General features: G+C 38.4%; 1 protein-coding gene across 4 annotated transcripts in view; it reads left to right on the forward strand.

The window, feature by feature from the left end:
- The window catches only part of LOC109402379 (uncharacterized), a 489,342-nt gene that overhangs the window by 128,293 nt on the left and 345,140 nt on the right, over positions 1 to 15,909 (forward strand). For all 4 annotated transcript variants that reach the window (XM_029856761.2, XM_029856760.2, XM_062847136.1 and 1 more), the window contains one exon: positions 3,109 to 3,261. In XM_029856761.2, coding sequence (XP_029712621.2) covers positions 3,109 to 3,261 — 153 coding nt within the window. The remainder of the gene's footprint in view (positions 1 to 3,108; positions 3,262 to 15,909) is intronic.

Genomic DNA, 15,909 nt, shown 5'->3' on the forward strand with positions numbered 1-15,909 from the left:
CTCAAAAGGAGTTACATATTTGTAGAGTCTTAGAAGGAACTCCTGGAGAAATCCTGGTTAAATTTCTGAAGAAAACGCGGAAGAACTTTTTGAAGGAATCCCGGAAGTAAACCAGAAAATAACTTTTGATGAATCCCGGAATAGCACTACTGGTGAAACCTAAGAAAAAAAATTCTGGAGGAATTCCACAAGGAACAATGGGAAGAGTCCATGAAGGGATCCCTCGCGGAATTCAAATAGATCCTCGACGAATCCTTGTAGGAGTGCATGGAGGGATACCAGAAGAAGTTCCTGGAGGTGTCCCGGGAAAAAATCCTGAAGAAGGAACTCCTCGAGCAATCCAAGAAGAAACTCCTAGAAGAATCTAGGAAGGAATAAGAACTCGAAAAATATCTTTTGGAAGAATCCAAGAAGCAGCTCCTGGAAGGGTTTTGAAAGCATGTCAGAAGAAATTTCTGCAGAAATCTCTGAATGAATATCTGTGTGAATTCCGGAAGAAATTACCCGAAGGAAACCCAGAAACAACTCCTGGAAGTTCTTATGGGATCTCAAAAGAAATTCTGGTTGAAATCCTAGAGGGATGTACGATGCAACTCCTGGAGGAAGAGAGGAGAAGAAAACCTTCATAGAACTCTTGAAGGAAACTATCGACTATTTCCTAGAAGAACGTTGAAAAAAAAATCCTGGAGAAATCTCAAAAAGAACTTTTGGAGGAACTTTAGAAGGAACTCCGGAAGGAATTCTTGGAGGGATTTCTGAAGGAACCCCTGAAGAAATACAAGAAGGAGGATTTATCAAATGGAATCCCAAAGGAAATTCTAGGAAAAATTCCAGAAGGAAGTGCTGGAGGAATTCACAAAGGGAGAAATTCTCAAAAATAGGAATCCTAAATGAACTCCTTGAAGAATTCTAGAATGAACTTCTGTGAGCATTTTAGAAAAAACTCTTGCAGAATCCTCAAAATGACGTGAAAATTTTTATTCGAATGAAACCTATTGGATATTCTCAACAGATTTATTAGTAGGCAAACTAATATCTTCGAAAGCTTTTTCCATCAACATCCTTATCTTCGGTATCAAGCAGAACGACGGGTGGTTAGCTTTGGTGATAATCTTCCCTGTTGTGGTCCGATTCTACGTTTTAGCAGAAAAAAAAAAGTTAACGTTAATTTTAGACGTATAGTGTCTTCAGAGAAGTTATTTGAAATTGGTTGCTGCATCTTTTTCCAAAATATTTGATTCGTGTGGACCACGTCTTAGATCAAAATACAACTTTTCATTTTGATGTCCAACTAGTTCCTCGGCAAAGTTTTTTTTTATCTCTATCAACGAGATTTTTAGCCCTAAGCTAGTTCATCTCGGGACCCACGCTTTACTTCCCTTCTGAAGAAAGAACTCACGTTTTGCGAGTTTGTCGGGAGTGGGATTCGATCCCAGGTCCTCGGCGTGACAGTCACGTGTATTAACCATCACACCAGGTCCGCTCCTCGGGAAGTTGTAGGCAATGTTATTTCGAACAACTTTGCCGAAGACACATTTTATCTAGCTGTGCAAGAGTGAAGATTTTTTTAAGTTTCGAGTTTTTTTTTTGCTTTCTACATGATTTTTAACGTTTAACGTCGTTTATAAGGGGGTAACCGAATTTGTGACGAAATGCTACGAGGGAGGAGGGGAGTGTTAAAATCGCTCAATAAAACCTACGTCATTTATGGACGCTCCCCAAGTTTAAACAAATACATCATTTCCAAAATTTCACCCTACGCTTGAAGCAATATGAAACATTTATGATGCAACAACTGCGATATATGCTACTTTTCAAGCCGAAAACTTAAACGTTTCATCTCGATGCAGAAAACTGCTCTATTGATCGACCCATTCATTTAAGGCAGCTATATTATCGCGCAATTAAAAATTAGAAATTAGCAATAAATTTGATCAAAATCGCCTAATACTTTGTATGGGCGAAGCAATAAAAATTCAGGTTTTTCTTGAATTACTGGGAAATCTATGAATATTTTTCAGTAGTTTTTCGTGGAGATGATAAAAAGAAGGAACATCTCTCTGTTATCAAAGACTTGGGAAATTTTCATCAAAGTTTTTATGAGATATGGGCTATTGCTAGTTTTTGCCGTTTCAGTGCGCATTTATATTTTAGTCTTCATTTAATTATAGGAATCCGTTCCGTTTTCATCTCCCATTGACGGACATCAATCTTCATCAAATCGAAAACTGATTTCGACTGGCAAACATCACTGCTCCAAAAAGTCAGCCATCATCGATTTGCCATTAGCGGGTCCAAGCCATGGTGAAGCCACCCCAAAGAGCACCCACCGCTCATTCTGAACTGAAAAGTGCAGTTTGCCGAGTTTCATAAATTTATAATTAGGAACGGACGCCATCAATCGGAAGGGTGCCAACAGTTGAACGAACTACGTCAACGACGACGATGCAACAAATGTTTCCATTTGATTTGGCAAAGTTTTACTTCATTTCACGTTTAGTACTGGGGTGGTGAAAGGCGGAATCACTCAATTGCCAACTTTTTTAATTTATTGTGGCAGATGGTGGTGTTTGAACAGAGAATGGCGCTGTGAATTATGCTGTGCTCGATGTCTTGGGGGCGGTGTTTGATTTCCGAAGAAAATGGTTGCTTTTCAATTAAGTGTTTCATTTATGATGATTTCCCCCACATACAAAATGGAGAGGAAGGGCAAAACTTTTATTAAAACTCTAAAGTCAGAATAATAATTCCATCATAGGTTTCAAAACTACCCTTCAATTGGCTAGAGATCAAAACTTTTCATTATGATGATGTCTTACATTTAAACCAGTCTGAAATGCACAGCTATAATCGGAGTGTACAGTACCGACGCTCGCCTCGGCATAAACTTGACTGACCGCAGCTATCGGGTAGCTAATGTTCATGACGTACGATATTGTTATTTTCTTGTGCGAAATTCAAATTGAGGATTATTGATCATGTTGATAAAGAAGGAATCAATATCACAAGATCCTACTTTTGACCTTACTTAAGTAATATTACGCTTATACCTCTCCTTAGTACAAACTACTAATTTATGTAACATTCTTCTTCTTATTTTCCCCACAGATCCTGCCGGCCGGGGCACGCTCATGTTTGGTGATAAATGCGAAAGCACCACTGACTGTGGCTTTGCCGGGTCCGTTTGCGACTCCGGCACGCGCACATGCCAGTGTACTTCCGATTTACCAGCAACGAACCACCTCGACAAGTGTGGCAAAAGTAAGTACAATATACCTATTTACATATGGGATCCTGTACGAAGGCAGCACACATGGTGCTCTTACGGTTTTAATCCGGCATTTCAGGGTTTATGGTTCGTGCCAAATTGTAGACAGACGATGACATACCGAGATGTATAGATTACACAGCGTAACAAAAAAAAACTTTTTGTCTGTCTCAAGAGCAAACTTATGTGTCTCCGACGGATTTTGAGCCGCTGAATCCGAATCCGGGCTCAGATTTGTTCTAACACGTCACAATTTTGAGCAATACCTCAATTTATAGGGCAAAATATGCGATTTTGGGCTTTTTTGACTGCAAGCCATTAAGCTTGGAAATATTTTTTTAAGCAATCAAAAGGTTAATTGGTCAATTAACATCTAAAGCATTGTCCAGTTAGAATCCGGACGCAAAGGATAATTTATTGTGACGCTCTAAATGATCATAATCATATTTTTTTCACTGCAGTCTGATCATAAACAAGTCCTCTATTGACGGTGAAAATTTCATCGATTTTCTTGCTACGAGTGAAAAGTTATTTCAGATTGAAGACATGCGAAGGAAAAAAATCTTGCACAAACACGCTGAAAATTTAGGGTGGTCAGTAGGGTGGCCCACACTTATATGAAAAACAAAAATTTCGGAAAATACCAAGTCTTACCTCCTAAATCAGTTGTTTTGGACTCCCAGAAGCTACGTTCAAAATTTGAGCAAAATCGGTTGAGCCTAAAGGGGCGCTCAAAACGCTTGAAGTTTGTATGGGAAAACTTGGCCAAATGTATGCAGAAATTTTAAGTTTTCGAATTTTGCCGCTAGGTGGCGCTGTAAGCGTTCAATAATCAAACCCTTTGGTATTATTGTAGGTGACTATATACCAGAGAACTTTGTCAAAGACCGCGAAGTGATCCGACGGCTGTGAAAAAAGTTATACGATAGGCAAAGTGAGGCAAAGTATTGAGATTTCATTATTGATATTATTCCTTTACATGTATTGGAAAAATAACAAAAAAGTTTATCCTCACTTTTCCTAGGGTATAACTTTTTTCACAAACGTTGGATCGCTTTGCGGTCTTCGACAAAGTTGTTTGGCATATAGTCACCTACAATAATACCAAAGGGTTTGATTATTGAACGCTTACAGCACTACCTAGCGGCAAAATTCGAAAACTTAAAATTTCTGCATACATTTGGCCAAGTTTTCCCATACAAACTTCAAGCGTTTTGAGCGCCCCCTTAGGCTCAACCGATTTTGCTCAAATTTTGAACGTAGCTTCTGGGAGTCCAAAACAACTGATTGAGGAGGTAAGACTTGGCATTTTTCGAAATTTTTGTTTTTCATATATGTGTGGGCCACCTTAGTGGTCAGGTACGACAGTCGCGAAAAATGTTAATATCTCCAAAACCATTATGTGTGATGTGCTCAGATGTTGTTAACCATGCCATGAGGAAGTGTCCAAGGAAGATTAAAGTTTATGTTCATGGATAAATCTGCTTGGAATTCCAAGATTTGGCAGGAAGATTGAGCTCTGGACATCGTTTTCTCACATCACGATTTTGACACCAAATGTGTACAAAGATGATAACCTCAAGAATCGCGTGCTGCTTTTCAAAAATGCCCACAAGGGATCTGAAGAGGTTTGAGCTACTTTGGTGAGCTATCACGACAGCTTGAGATGTGCAGTGGTGTCATCACTGTTGGATAGTGTTTATTAACGAAAAAACACTCAAATTTCGCTTCTTTGGAATTCACTGATAAGCCCGTAATTTCGCAAGAAGAGAAATATTTGGTAAAGTTTCTTTGGATTCCTAATCAGACTGGTAGAGGGTCTCAGGACACTACGGAGATGACCCGATTGTTAAACAAATACGCAGAAGGGGTTGATGTTAAAATTTACTACCATTGTGCAGATTTTTAAGGAAGTTATCGCGGAAAAATTGAGAAAATGTATTAAAAATCAAATTTAATAATTTTAATGATATTTTTCCATGAAGCTACAGTAAATTATCTTTGATTTGAGGGCTTAACCTTTTATGTTTGTTATTCCACCTCTGAGATATAAGTGATTATCTGCGTCCGGATTCTAACTGGACAATGCCTTAAACTAACGACTCATGCAATATATTTCATTTTACCAAATTGAATTTGATAGTTTTAAGCGATTTATGTTAGGTACGATATTTCCCATACAAGTCACCCTCCAAAAGTTGCATGCAAGTTTTCATACTAACATAAAATGCTTAAATCTATCAAATTTGATTAGGTAAAACGAAATATTTTGCATGAGTCGTTAATTTAGATGTCAATTGACCAATTAACCTTTTGATTGCTGAAAAAAAATATTACCAAGCTTAATGGCTTGCAGTCAAAAAAGCCCAAAATCGCAAATTTTGCCCTATAAATTGAGGTATAGCTCAAAATTGTGACGTGTTAGAACAAATCTGAGCCCGGATTCGGATTCAGCGGCCCAAAAACCTTCGGAGACACATAAGTTTGCTCTTGAGACAAAAAAATGTTGCGCTGTGTTATCATGACGCGTAATAATCTACAGTACAGAGCTAAAATTATCCTGTACTCCCTGACTTGTTAAAATGTTTAGCAGACTGCGGAAGAAGATCGTGACTAAAACCCTGGTCGGCTTGATTTTAAAATCTAGTTTCCGGTAGTGCTCAATGAGACTAAGTTGAAGTTATTGTGAGGTATAGAATACTTACAGACTAATCCTATTACATTTTTTAACCACTGTTCATCACGGAGGCATACTCCATTCATCACTAATGTATCTTCAGAATTATATACATATTTCCAAGTTCCATTGTAAACGAAAAGACTTCTGTGACTGACTGGTGCGGTTGATATTTCACATTTTGCACATAAGCTTCTGGCTGACCGCATAACAGCTTATCTATGAGGTTGAGTTTGTCAACTTCACCCACGGCTAAGTTAATTTCACCCAAAAGGATAGTTAACTAATATCACTATAAGTAGTTGAGTCGGTTTCGTGCGGTTTGTACAATATGTATCATCATCACTGCACGTCATGTTCCGCTCATGATGACCTATGACGACATTAAATGTCCTTGTACCTATCAAAAAAAAAAAATAAATAACAACCCATTTAATCCCCATTCTAGAGAACAGCTTCTACAAAATATTGCTATGCAGTTTTTTCTCTCCCTCTTCTCAGTCTGCTACTTTTCATATGAAAACGATGAATAATGAAGCTCACGTTCCGGTCGATGCTACCCAACGACAAGCGTCCTAGACTAGGAAGTAAAATGGTTGGAGAAAAATAAACTACCTTCCTACTGTGGTGCGTAGTAGTTCCTTGGAACAGGAAAGGGAGATTTTTTGTGGGCCTCTCTTCTAGAAGTGTTTGTGGAGCTGTTCAGGGGAACTACTGTGTAATTAATTGATCTTAATTACGACATGAGAAATTTATGTAAGCTACGGCTCTACGGTGTTGATTCCTCTTGAAGTGGCGTGTTTGAAGCGAGTTGCAGTTGTTTGCATACTTCTCTGATACGGTGGCTACGGATTTCTTTAAAATTATCGTAGCCTACCTGCCAACTTCAATACAACGTTTATTATCTCTTGTTTTCTGTCTTCCATCTTTCTATCTTTTCTATGTGGTATCTGTTTTTCTGTTTATCTTTACAACATCTTTATTTTTCATTTTTTTTTCTAGTTTAACGGCTTCCTGTTTTTCTATCTTGTTCTTTACAATTATTCCTTTCTATTCCTTGAATCCACAAGTTTTTTTTCACTCTTTCTTCAAATTTTCCCTTTTTTCCGTTCTCTCGTCTCGCTGTTTAGTTTTCTTATATTAAATGTCCTTGCTTTCTATTTACAAATATCTTCTCTTTTAATTTATACTGATCTAACTATCCTCATATTTGCTGATCTGCTTATCTGCATTTTTTCACATGTTTCAAATTCATCTCCAATGCTCAAATTTTTCTCTACATTAATGTCACAGTTCTTCTGATATCTCTTCTCTATTTTCCTACAATTTAAATTTTCTATCTTCTTATCATACTGTAATCTTCTAAGATGTCAATACTTTGAAATGATAGCACAGCGCAACATTTTTTTTGTCTCAAGAGCAAACTTATGTGACTCCGAAGGATTTTGGGCCGCTGAATCCGAATCCGGGCTCAGATTTGCTCTAACACGTCACAATTTTGAGCTATACCTCAATTTATAGGGCAAAATATGCGATTTTGGGCTTTTTTGACTGCAAGCCATTAAGCTTGGAAATATTTTTTTAAGCAATCAAAAGGTTAATTGGTCAATTAACATCTAAGTTAACGACTCATGCAAAATATTTCGTTTTGCCTAATCAAATTTGATAGATTTAAGCATTTTATGTTAGTATGAAAACTTGCATGCAACTTTTGGAGGGTGACTTGTATGGGAAATATCGTACCTAACATAAATCGCTTAAAACTATCAAATTCGATTTGGTAAAATGAAATATTTTGCATGAGTCGTTGATTTTGATGTTAATTGACCAATTAACCTTTTGATTGCTTAAAAAAATATTTTCTTGCTTAATGGTTTGCAGTCAAAAAAGCCCAAAATCGCATGTTTTGCCCTATTAATTGAGGTATAGCTCAAAATTGTGACGTGTTAGAGCAAATTTGAGCCCGGATTCAGATTCAGCGGCCCAAAATCCTTCGGAGACACATAAGTTTGCTCTTGAGACAGACAAAAAGTTAGTTTTTGTTACGCTGTGTAGCATATAAACCCTCTACAGGAAACCTTAAATGATGGTCCATTTCGGAAACCTGGGGTCCATTTGGACCCCAAATTTGTTCTTCTGTATCTCATGAACCTGACTTATTAGAAGATCGGTGTCTTCAGCAAAGTTGTTGAGTTGAGCAGACGTAACACCTTGAACGATTTTCATGGAAATCCATCGCCCAGTTCACACTGCCATCACCTGGTGGAAAAGTTGCGCGAATCACTGTGCTGTGCAATATCGTCAACAGAAGGCGCTAGTGTGAAACGTCAAACGCATAGAAAAACGATGCGCGCGCCTCTGGTTGTGAAAGCCACAACTATAAAAATTTAAAATGATCGTTAAAAGCGTGGTCGAAGGAAATTTCGCAAGTGTTACGTCTGTTTGTCTGTGGCAAGGACTTCCAGATGCTAGTCCGTTTAATTCGGATTTTCATATATAGGTGGCGCTAGTGAGCATGTAAGTGTTAAATATTTGAGTGCGTATATATTAAGATCAATTTGGTGTCTTCAGCAAAGTTGCTTATCGGGTAAAGTCTTTACTAATGATAGACCGTTTGTTTGAAAATTTCACCCATGGATGGCGCTACAGAGCGTGCAAATTATATATTCATATATCTCAGCCTCAGGATCCTGATCACCTAGCTAGAATGATGGTACCTTCGGCAAAGTTGTTAAGTTGCTCAAGGACTGACAGATGCTGGTCCATTTGATTCGGAACTTCACACATAGGCGGCGCTAGTGAGCATGTAATTATCAAGGAAGTGGCATCCCTATCCCACCAATGCAATGTTCTCGTAGCCAACATAACTGCGGTTCAAGCGTACGGCTCAAGCTGACAACCTATCTTTCAACACAGCAGCATAGTTTTAATGCGGGGTTGGAAAACAAGAAAACCATAACAGTCCCCTGGTAATTATTAAGTATATGATCACATTTTTATCAAGATCCTGATCATATAGAAATTTTGTGTCTTTGGCAAAATTGTTTATTGAGTCAAGTGGTTACTGATGATCGACCGTTTGTTGAAAATTCCACACATTGATGGCGCGACTAATCGTGCAAATTTTATATTTTATGTATCTCAGGATCCTGAGCACCTAGAAAGATGATATCTCCGCCAAAGTTGTTGGGTTGGTCAATGACTTACATATGATGTGCCGTTTGATTTCGAACACCACGTATAGGTGGCGTTGCTGAGCACACATACAGTGTATCAAACAATTGTCCGTATAGCAATTTTTTGGTCAAAATAATTTTTCATTCAAATATTCATAACTTTTTTATACGTCACTCAAAAATGCTGAAATTTTGACCAATCATGAATTATATATTGAAGGTCCATTGGCAAAATTTTGGGCGAGATCGAATAAGTTTCCTAAAAGTTATAGAACTTTTAGAAAAACTTATAAGATTTTTGAACACATTTTTAAAACATTATATCTCAGTATGTACTCGATGAAACTTTTTAATTTTTTTTGTGTTACAGCTGATACCTAAGGCTTTCATATGCAGCTACTTTAGAGGTTTTATATTCAAAACAAAAAATATGAAAAATGTGCTTATGCAGTAAACGATATTTAAAAATTTACCATATTTTGCACATATAATCTGCCAAACGTTTTCCACCAATAAAAGTGCATTAACTTAATGAAAAATACATAGGACCTGCTATTCATATGTAGTTTAGTAGGTCCTGTAAAAAAATATTACATTAAGAGAGTTCAAAAACGTTGAAAACACTTGGCACTTTTATTGATCAAAATATGATAAATTTCCAAATGACACTCTGAATGTAAAATTTCAGCGTATTTGATTGATGTATAAAAAAGTTATGGTCATTTGAATGAACAATTATTTTAATCAAAAAATTGCTGTACGGACATTTTTTTGATACACTGTATTTCATATATCTTATCTATCGCAGGATTCTGATCACTTATAAAGATGGAGTCTTCGGAAAAGTTGTTGCGTACGCTTTTTAGAATCCACTGGTATGCGTGTGATTCATCAAAATATTTGAACACTGAGTGGTGTTTTTGTTTTTTGAGTGCGCGCAGAAATTTTGCACTGGGATTACGACATGCTGGTCCTCACTGCTCTCACGCAGGAGTCTAAACACCGCACACAAACTCTGCAGGAGAACAATTTTATATTTTTAATTGTTTGTTTACCTCTCTTTCTAGGAATCGTGTGCTTTATGAGATATACAAATTGCATGCTCACTGACACCACCTATGAGCAAAATTCAGAGTAAAACGACTCATCATTATTAAGTTCTTGCAACTTACTTGCTGATTTTTCTAAATAATCTGATTCCTGATATATAAATGATTCAAAATGTGTATGCTCACTAGCATCATCTACTGACAGAGGTTCAAACCCGTTTGGTCCATTATCTGTAAATTCTTGAACCAGCAAACATCTTTCCTGAAGAGAGTAGAGACGGTAAGAGAGTTATTAGGATCCTGGGATATTCGAAATATAAAATTTGTAGCACCACCTATGTGTGGATATCCGAATCAAATTTTGCATCATCTGTAAGTTCTTGACGTATGAAACAACTTTGCCGAACACACCATCTTTTTATGTGATCAGGATTTCATTTTATTTTATTTCTTTTTTTTAAATTCAACGGACATCATTGGTGGTCTAATTGAATTATTTCCTACTTACTAAACACAACAATAACAATATAATTACATGTGGCAATTAACAGATTCTTGCACAAATATAAAATTGACAGGAGAAATGCAAAATTACAGGCTATGGAACTGCAACACGAAGTTTTGATGAAAGCGAAACTACACATCTTCTGTAAGAGACGAGCTACAGTGGTTCCCAAAAACGGTTGCGAAACTCCCTGCAATGCAAACCACGAGGCCAGGTGGACGGAAGCATCGCTGATTGTTTCAGACGAACGTTGACTCCAACTTTAAAAGAAACGAACGGCATCGAACAGGATCCTGAGATATATGAGATGTAAAATTAGCAAGCTCACTAGCGCCACCTATGTATGGAGTTACATAGGAATCTACATCTGGAAGTACTTGACCAACACAACAACTTTGTAGAAGTCATCATCTTCCTAAGTGATAAGGATAAAGTGTTGTATGAGATACAAAATTAACATGCACACCAGCACCACCTAGTGGTGGAATTTCGAATCTATCGGCCCATTATCTGTAAGCACTCGACTTACTGAGCAACTTTCCCGAAGACGTGACTCTTCTACAAGCTCTAGATCTTCCGATAATTTCGTTTTAAGACATTATATTACTAACTTTTTAATGCCAAATAGCGACATCTAGGAGGGAAATTTCGGATTAACCAATTCACCGCCAGATGGCGCTACGCTACCTACCGGACAAATTTGACGAAGACATGAATATTCTAAAATAACAGAATCAAAAGATATAGAGAACCCAATTTGTGGTCCAAATGGATCAAAGGTATACAAAATCGCCCGGTTCAACTTTGACATGAAACAAACATCGAAGTAATTCAATAATTGAAACCAACTTTATTTTTGCTTAAATAATAGAACTAGGTCTAGTTTGAAGGTATTGCAAAAATAAAGTCAATATGTATTACCAAATTTGTTTGCCATTACTCCGAAGTTGATTGGGGTCCAAATGGATCCCAGGTACACCAAAACCTCTATTTAGGAAACGAGTCGGGACTGCCTAAATAGAATTTTTACCTAAATTGATTCATTACCTAAATGGATTCAGTTTGTTACCTAAATGGAGTACAAGGTTGCGATTAAGTTTAAGAAAGAAGAGTTACTAGGAGATTTAAAGGAGCTCATGTGGGCCATGTGGAGGGAGTTTCAGATGGCTTTCAAGGAGTTTTCGGGAGGGGATGAGTTTCAGGAGGGGAGGGCCTTCAGTCGGGAGTTTAGGAGGGTCTTAGATCAGAATTGTCATTCAAATGACTAGCTGGGCACGAAACACGAAAAACCCTGCAAAATTCCGCCAGATAGAATAATTATTGAATGTCGGGTCAAAGTCGGGTCAATTTTTATCGTATTGTTGGACCAACATCGAACAACTGTTGGGTCTATGTTGAGTTTGGTGGCCAAAATAAAAATAGGTGAATGATAGGTTGATGTCGGGTTTGACGTAATCAATGCTGGAGCTGATATCAACTAAATGATGGCAGGATGGTTGTTTATCTCAATTTCAGCTGGAAATGACACTTTTCAACACTGCATGAAGGGGGGAGGGGGGTTGCATCCCCCTCCCCTCCCCTCATATCCCCTTAACACCACTCACTACTTCTTTCCCTAAACGAACCTTATACCTAATCTTAAGTACTCCAACTGATTTGAACACAATCAAATTCCATTTAGGTAACGTTACCTAAATAGAGGGACCTAAATATATTTTACCTAAATAGATCCTACCTAAATGGAGGTTTGAGTGTATCCATTAGAGGGTTAAGGGTTCTAGGGAGCATTCATTTAGTACGTCACGCTTAATTTAAGAATGTTCAACACCCTTCCCTTTTTCCTATGCCTTATACATTGCATATTACATGTTCTCATCCCTAAATAAATGGCCACTCATATTAGGGCAACTTCATTGATTTTTCTCCTGAGGATTCCTTCAGCAATTCCATCAATGCATGTTTTCTTCCAGGAATTGCTTCAATCCTACAATCAGGCTTGACAAATACTCCCACGCGAGAAATGAGGAGGCGATTTTGGAAATTTTCTTTGGAGTGAAAATAAAACAATGGAAGGCTACGTACGTAAATTTTAGTCCGGTTAGAGACTCTCTCCCGAAGGCGGGTCTGTCGTTCGGCTCAAACCCCAGAGGTCCTTTGGTAAACTACTCGTTGTCTCCGCGGGGTAACTGGGTAATGGCGTTGTTCGATGAGATCTACTGTGGTCCATGCAGTGATTAGTTAGGACACCGTCTCAGATCGCAGATGGTGATGGAACCCTGTTACCGTGGGCGAGGTGGAAGATTAAGGCCCACAACGAGTTTTTCCACCAAGGGGCTCACCAATGCTCTTGAAGCTCTCGTGGTTTGGTGGATTCCCTAACCCTCACCAAAAAACCCACGCATGCACTGGTTTATGGCTTGCGCAACGCATTCCATTAATAGTCGCTCATATGAAATAGTTATATGTATGTATGAAATTTACCTTCAAATCCTTAATGTAAGTGAACATTGCTTAACAATGGATTAACTACATCGGCTGTTTTCCTAGTCTCCGCATCGACCAATGTGGCGCTAGCTTTTATGCGCGAAAAGTCGCTAAAAGTAAATCGCAAATATATTGTATGGCGAATAGCATCTAAAGGCAAATCTATCGAAGTGGAAAACATTAGTCGAAAAAATATTTGGTAGTGGTTGTGCTTAATCGTGACTACTATTAAGCCTACCAAATATTTTTTCAGTAAAAGCTTTCTATTTCAAGTAATTCAAGTTTAGATGCTTTTCACCATAAAAAATAAAATGGATTTACTCCTGCTGATCAACTGTGGGTGTGCGCCAAGCGGGTGGTCCATTTCTTCATTTTCTGAACTTACAAAAATGATTCGGAGCTTATCTCTCACTTCTACTAATTTAGTGCAGTCTTATTTTTCCATAACTTCTCACTAACTTTCAACTGCCTTTCACTGTCACTTCAACGTTTAGTTTATTCCACTTTCGGCTTCGGCAATCTCCACTGAAATGATCACCCAAAAACTACACTGGGCAAGTCTGGCGTGATCCCGAGAACAATAGCCTGTTTTCATCTTCCTTTTACCCGTTTAGATTCACCTCCCCATTGTCTGTTCGCAAAAGGAAATCAGTTGTAGTAATAGAGTTAATAAACTATAGAGGACGAATGTCGCTGCTGTTCCCTTTGTTCTCGCTCGCAAACATGTCGGGTATCTATCTGTCAAACTGCATACTTTTTCGCTTTGACACTTATAGCCCGGCCTATCTCCGCCAGCAAGAGATGTTTCGGCAGCGACGCCAGCGACATTCTTCCTCTATAGTTTATTACCTCTATTGTTGTAGTTCAGTGGAACCTTTTAACACAGACAAACAGACGTAACACCTTGAACGATTTTCATGGAAATCCATCGCCCAGTTCACACTACCATCACCTGGTGGAAAAGTTGCACGAATCGCTGTGTTGTGCCATATCGTCAACAGAAGGCGCTAGTTTGAAACGTCAAACGCATAGAAAAATGATGCGCGCGCCTCTGGTTGTGAAAGCCACAACTAAGAAAATTTAAAATGATCGTTAAAAGCGTGGTCGATGGAAATTTCGCAAGTGTTACGTCTGTTTGTCTGTGCTTTTAATCTCGCGTTTTTTAATGTTAATTAACTTCATGTTTGACATGCAGATGGCACTATCTACATGCAGTCGGTTTTGAGATTTATATTCATCGTTACAGTTTAGTTAAAAAAAACCTTTTCCCACAGAGAACAGAAGTCTATCTTTGCTTTCTGCCTTGTGTAAAACTTCGTAACGGTCATATTAGAGTACCCAGTCAACACACGATCGCATATGATGTTGAATAGGATGCAAAAGTGGAGGCGATATACGCACATTTTACACGCGGTTAAATGGAAGCATGTACGCATATGGCCTCCACTTTAGCATCCTATTCAACATCATAAAAGACTTCGTGTTGGCTGGGTATGTGGTTTTGCTCCCGTTACGTGGCGCTAGCATCCCATCACTTTCATTGTTGTGTTGTAATTTTTGTCTAATGGCACAAATGTCCCAAATGGAGGATAATTGACTTTATATGTGGGGCAGTCTCCGTTGGTGGCGTTGAGGTACACCTAAATCCCTTACACGTGTTTTTGTTCGAGCTTAAACGTCTGTTCTCTGTGCTTTTCCTCCAAAAATGTTTGCGTGGGTTTCCCAGTAGGAACTCCTAAAGGAATCCCGTGGGAAACAATGGAAAACAAATCTGGAGAATGGACTTCTGAAGGATGTTCAGAAGAAACTTTTGGAAGATTCCTAGAAAGAACTTCTAGTAGATTTCCAGAATGAACTCTAGGTGGGCATTCAGAAGATACTTTAGGAGAGTTTTCAGAGGAAACTTCTAGAGAATAAGGATAAGGAATCCTCAGAGAATAAGAATAAGGAATCCTCACAAGATTGCCAGTCGGATTCTCTGAAGGAATTTTTGATGGATTTCAGCAGGGAATCCTAGATAATTTCTAAAGGCGATGCTGAAGAGAAATTTCAGGACGATTCTCAGAAGTACTACGGTTTTGCAATCTTCAGTGCGTAATTTCAGAAAGCTTTCCTGGAAGAATACCGAGAAGAGCATTTTGATCAATCGCAGGAAGAACTCCCGATGAATTTCAGAAAAAAAATATGTTCGAAGGAATCCCAATAACAACTTCTGAAGGAAACCTCGGAGGAACTCGTTCCGGAAAACTATACCAGGGGTCAGCACCTTCTTATAGAATTCCAAGATATAACCAGACGGAATTTGTAGGTAGAGCTGCTGAAAGAATACTGTTGGCGCGATAACCGTGGCCAACTCCGGTCGGGTCGGGTGGACTGTATCACTCGGGGATGTGGAAAGAATCAACACTACACTTTTTCTGCTGATCACTATAAACTACACTTTATTTTAATACTTTACTACTACACTTCACTACTACACTATACTGTTCACTATCTTACTATAACTTTCACTACTAGTCACTTTTCGTTCACTTTCACTATGGTCGAGGTTGAATTCGCGGCGGTTAAATCAATACTGAACTCTGCGGTCGAACTTGTCGCATATTTATATGCGCACGGTTTTCGTCTGGAACATTCGCGCAATATCGCTACATGTGTTCCAGACGCGGGAGGAATCTTCTCGAAGGAGCGCAGGTTGAACTCACCACCCTGCTGTGGTGAGTTTCAGATGAGTTACCACACTGGCGACG

Source organism: Aedes albopictus, chromosome 1, assembly GCF_035046485.1.
Source record: "Aedes albopictus strain Foshan chromosome 1, AalbF5, whole genome shotgun sequence".
In the NCBI taxonomy this organism is placed as follows: domain Eukaryota; kingdom Metazoa; phylum Arthropoda; class Insecta; order Diptera; family Culicidae; genus Aedes; species Aedes albopictus.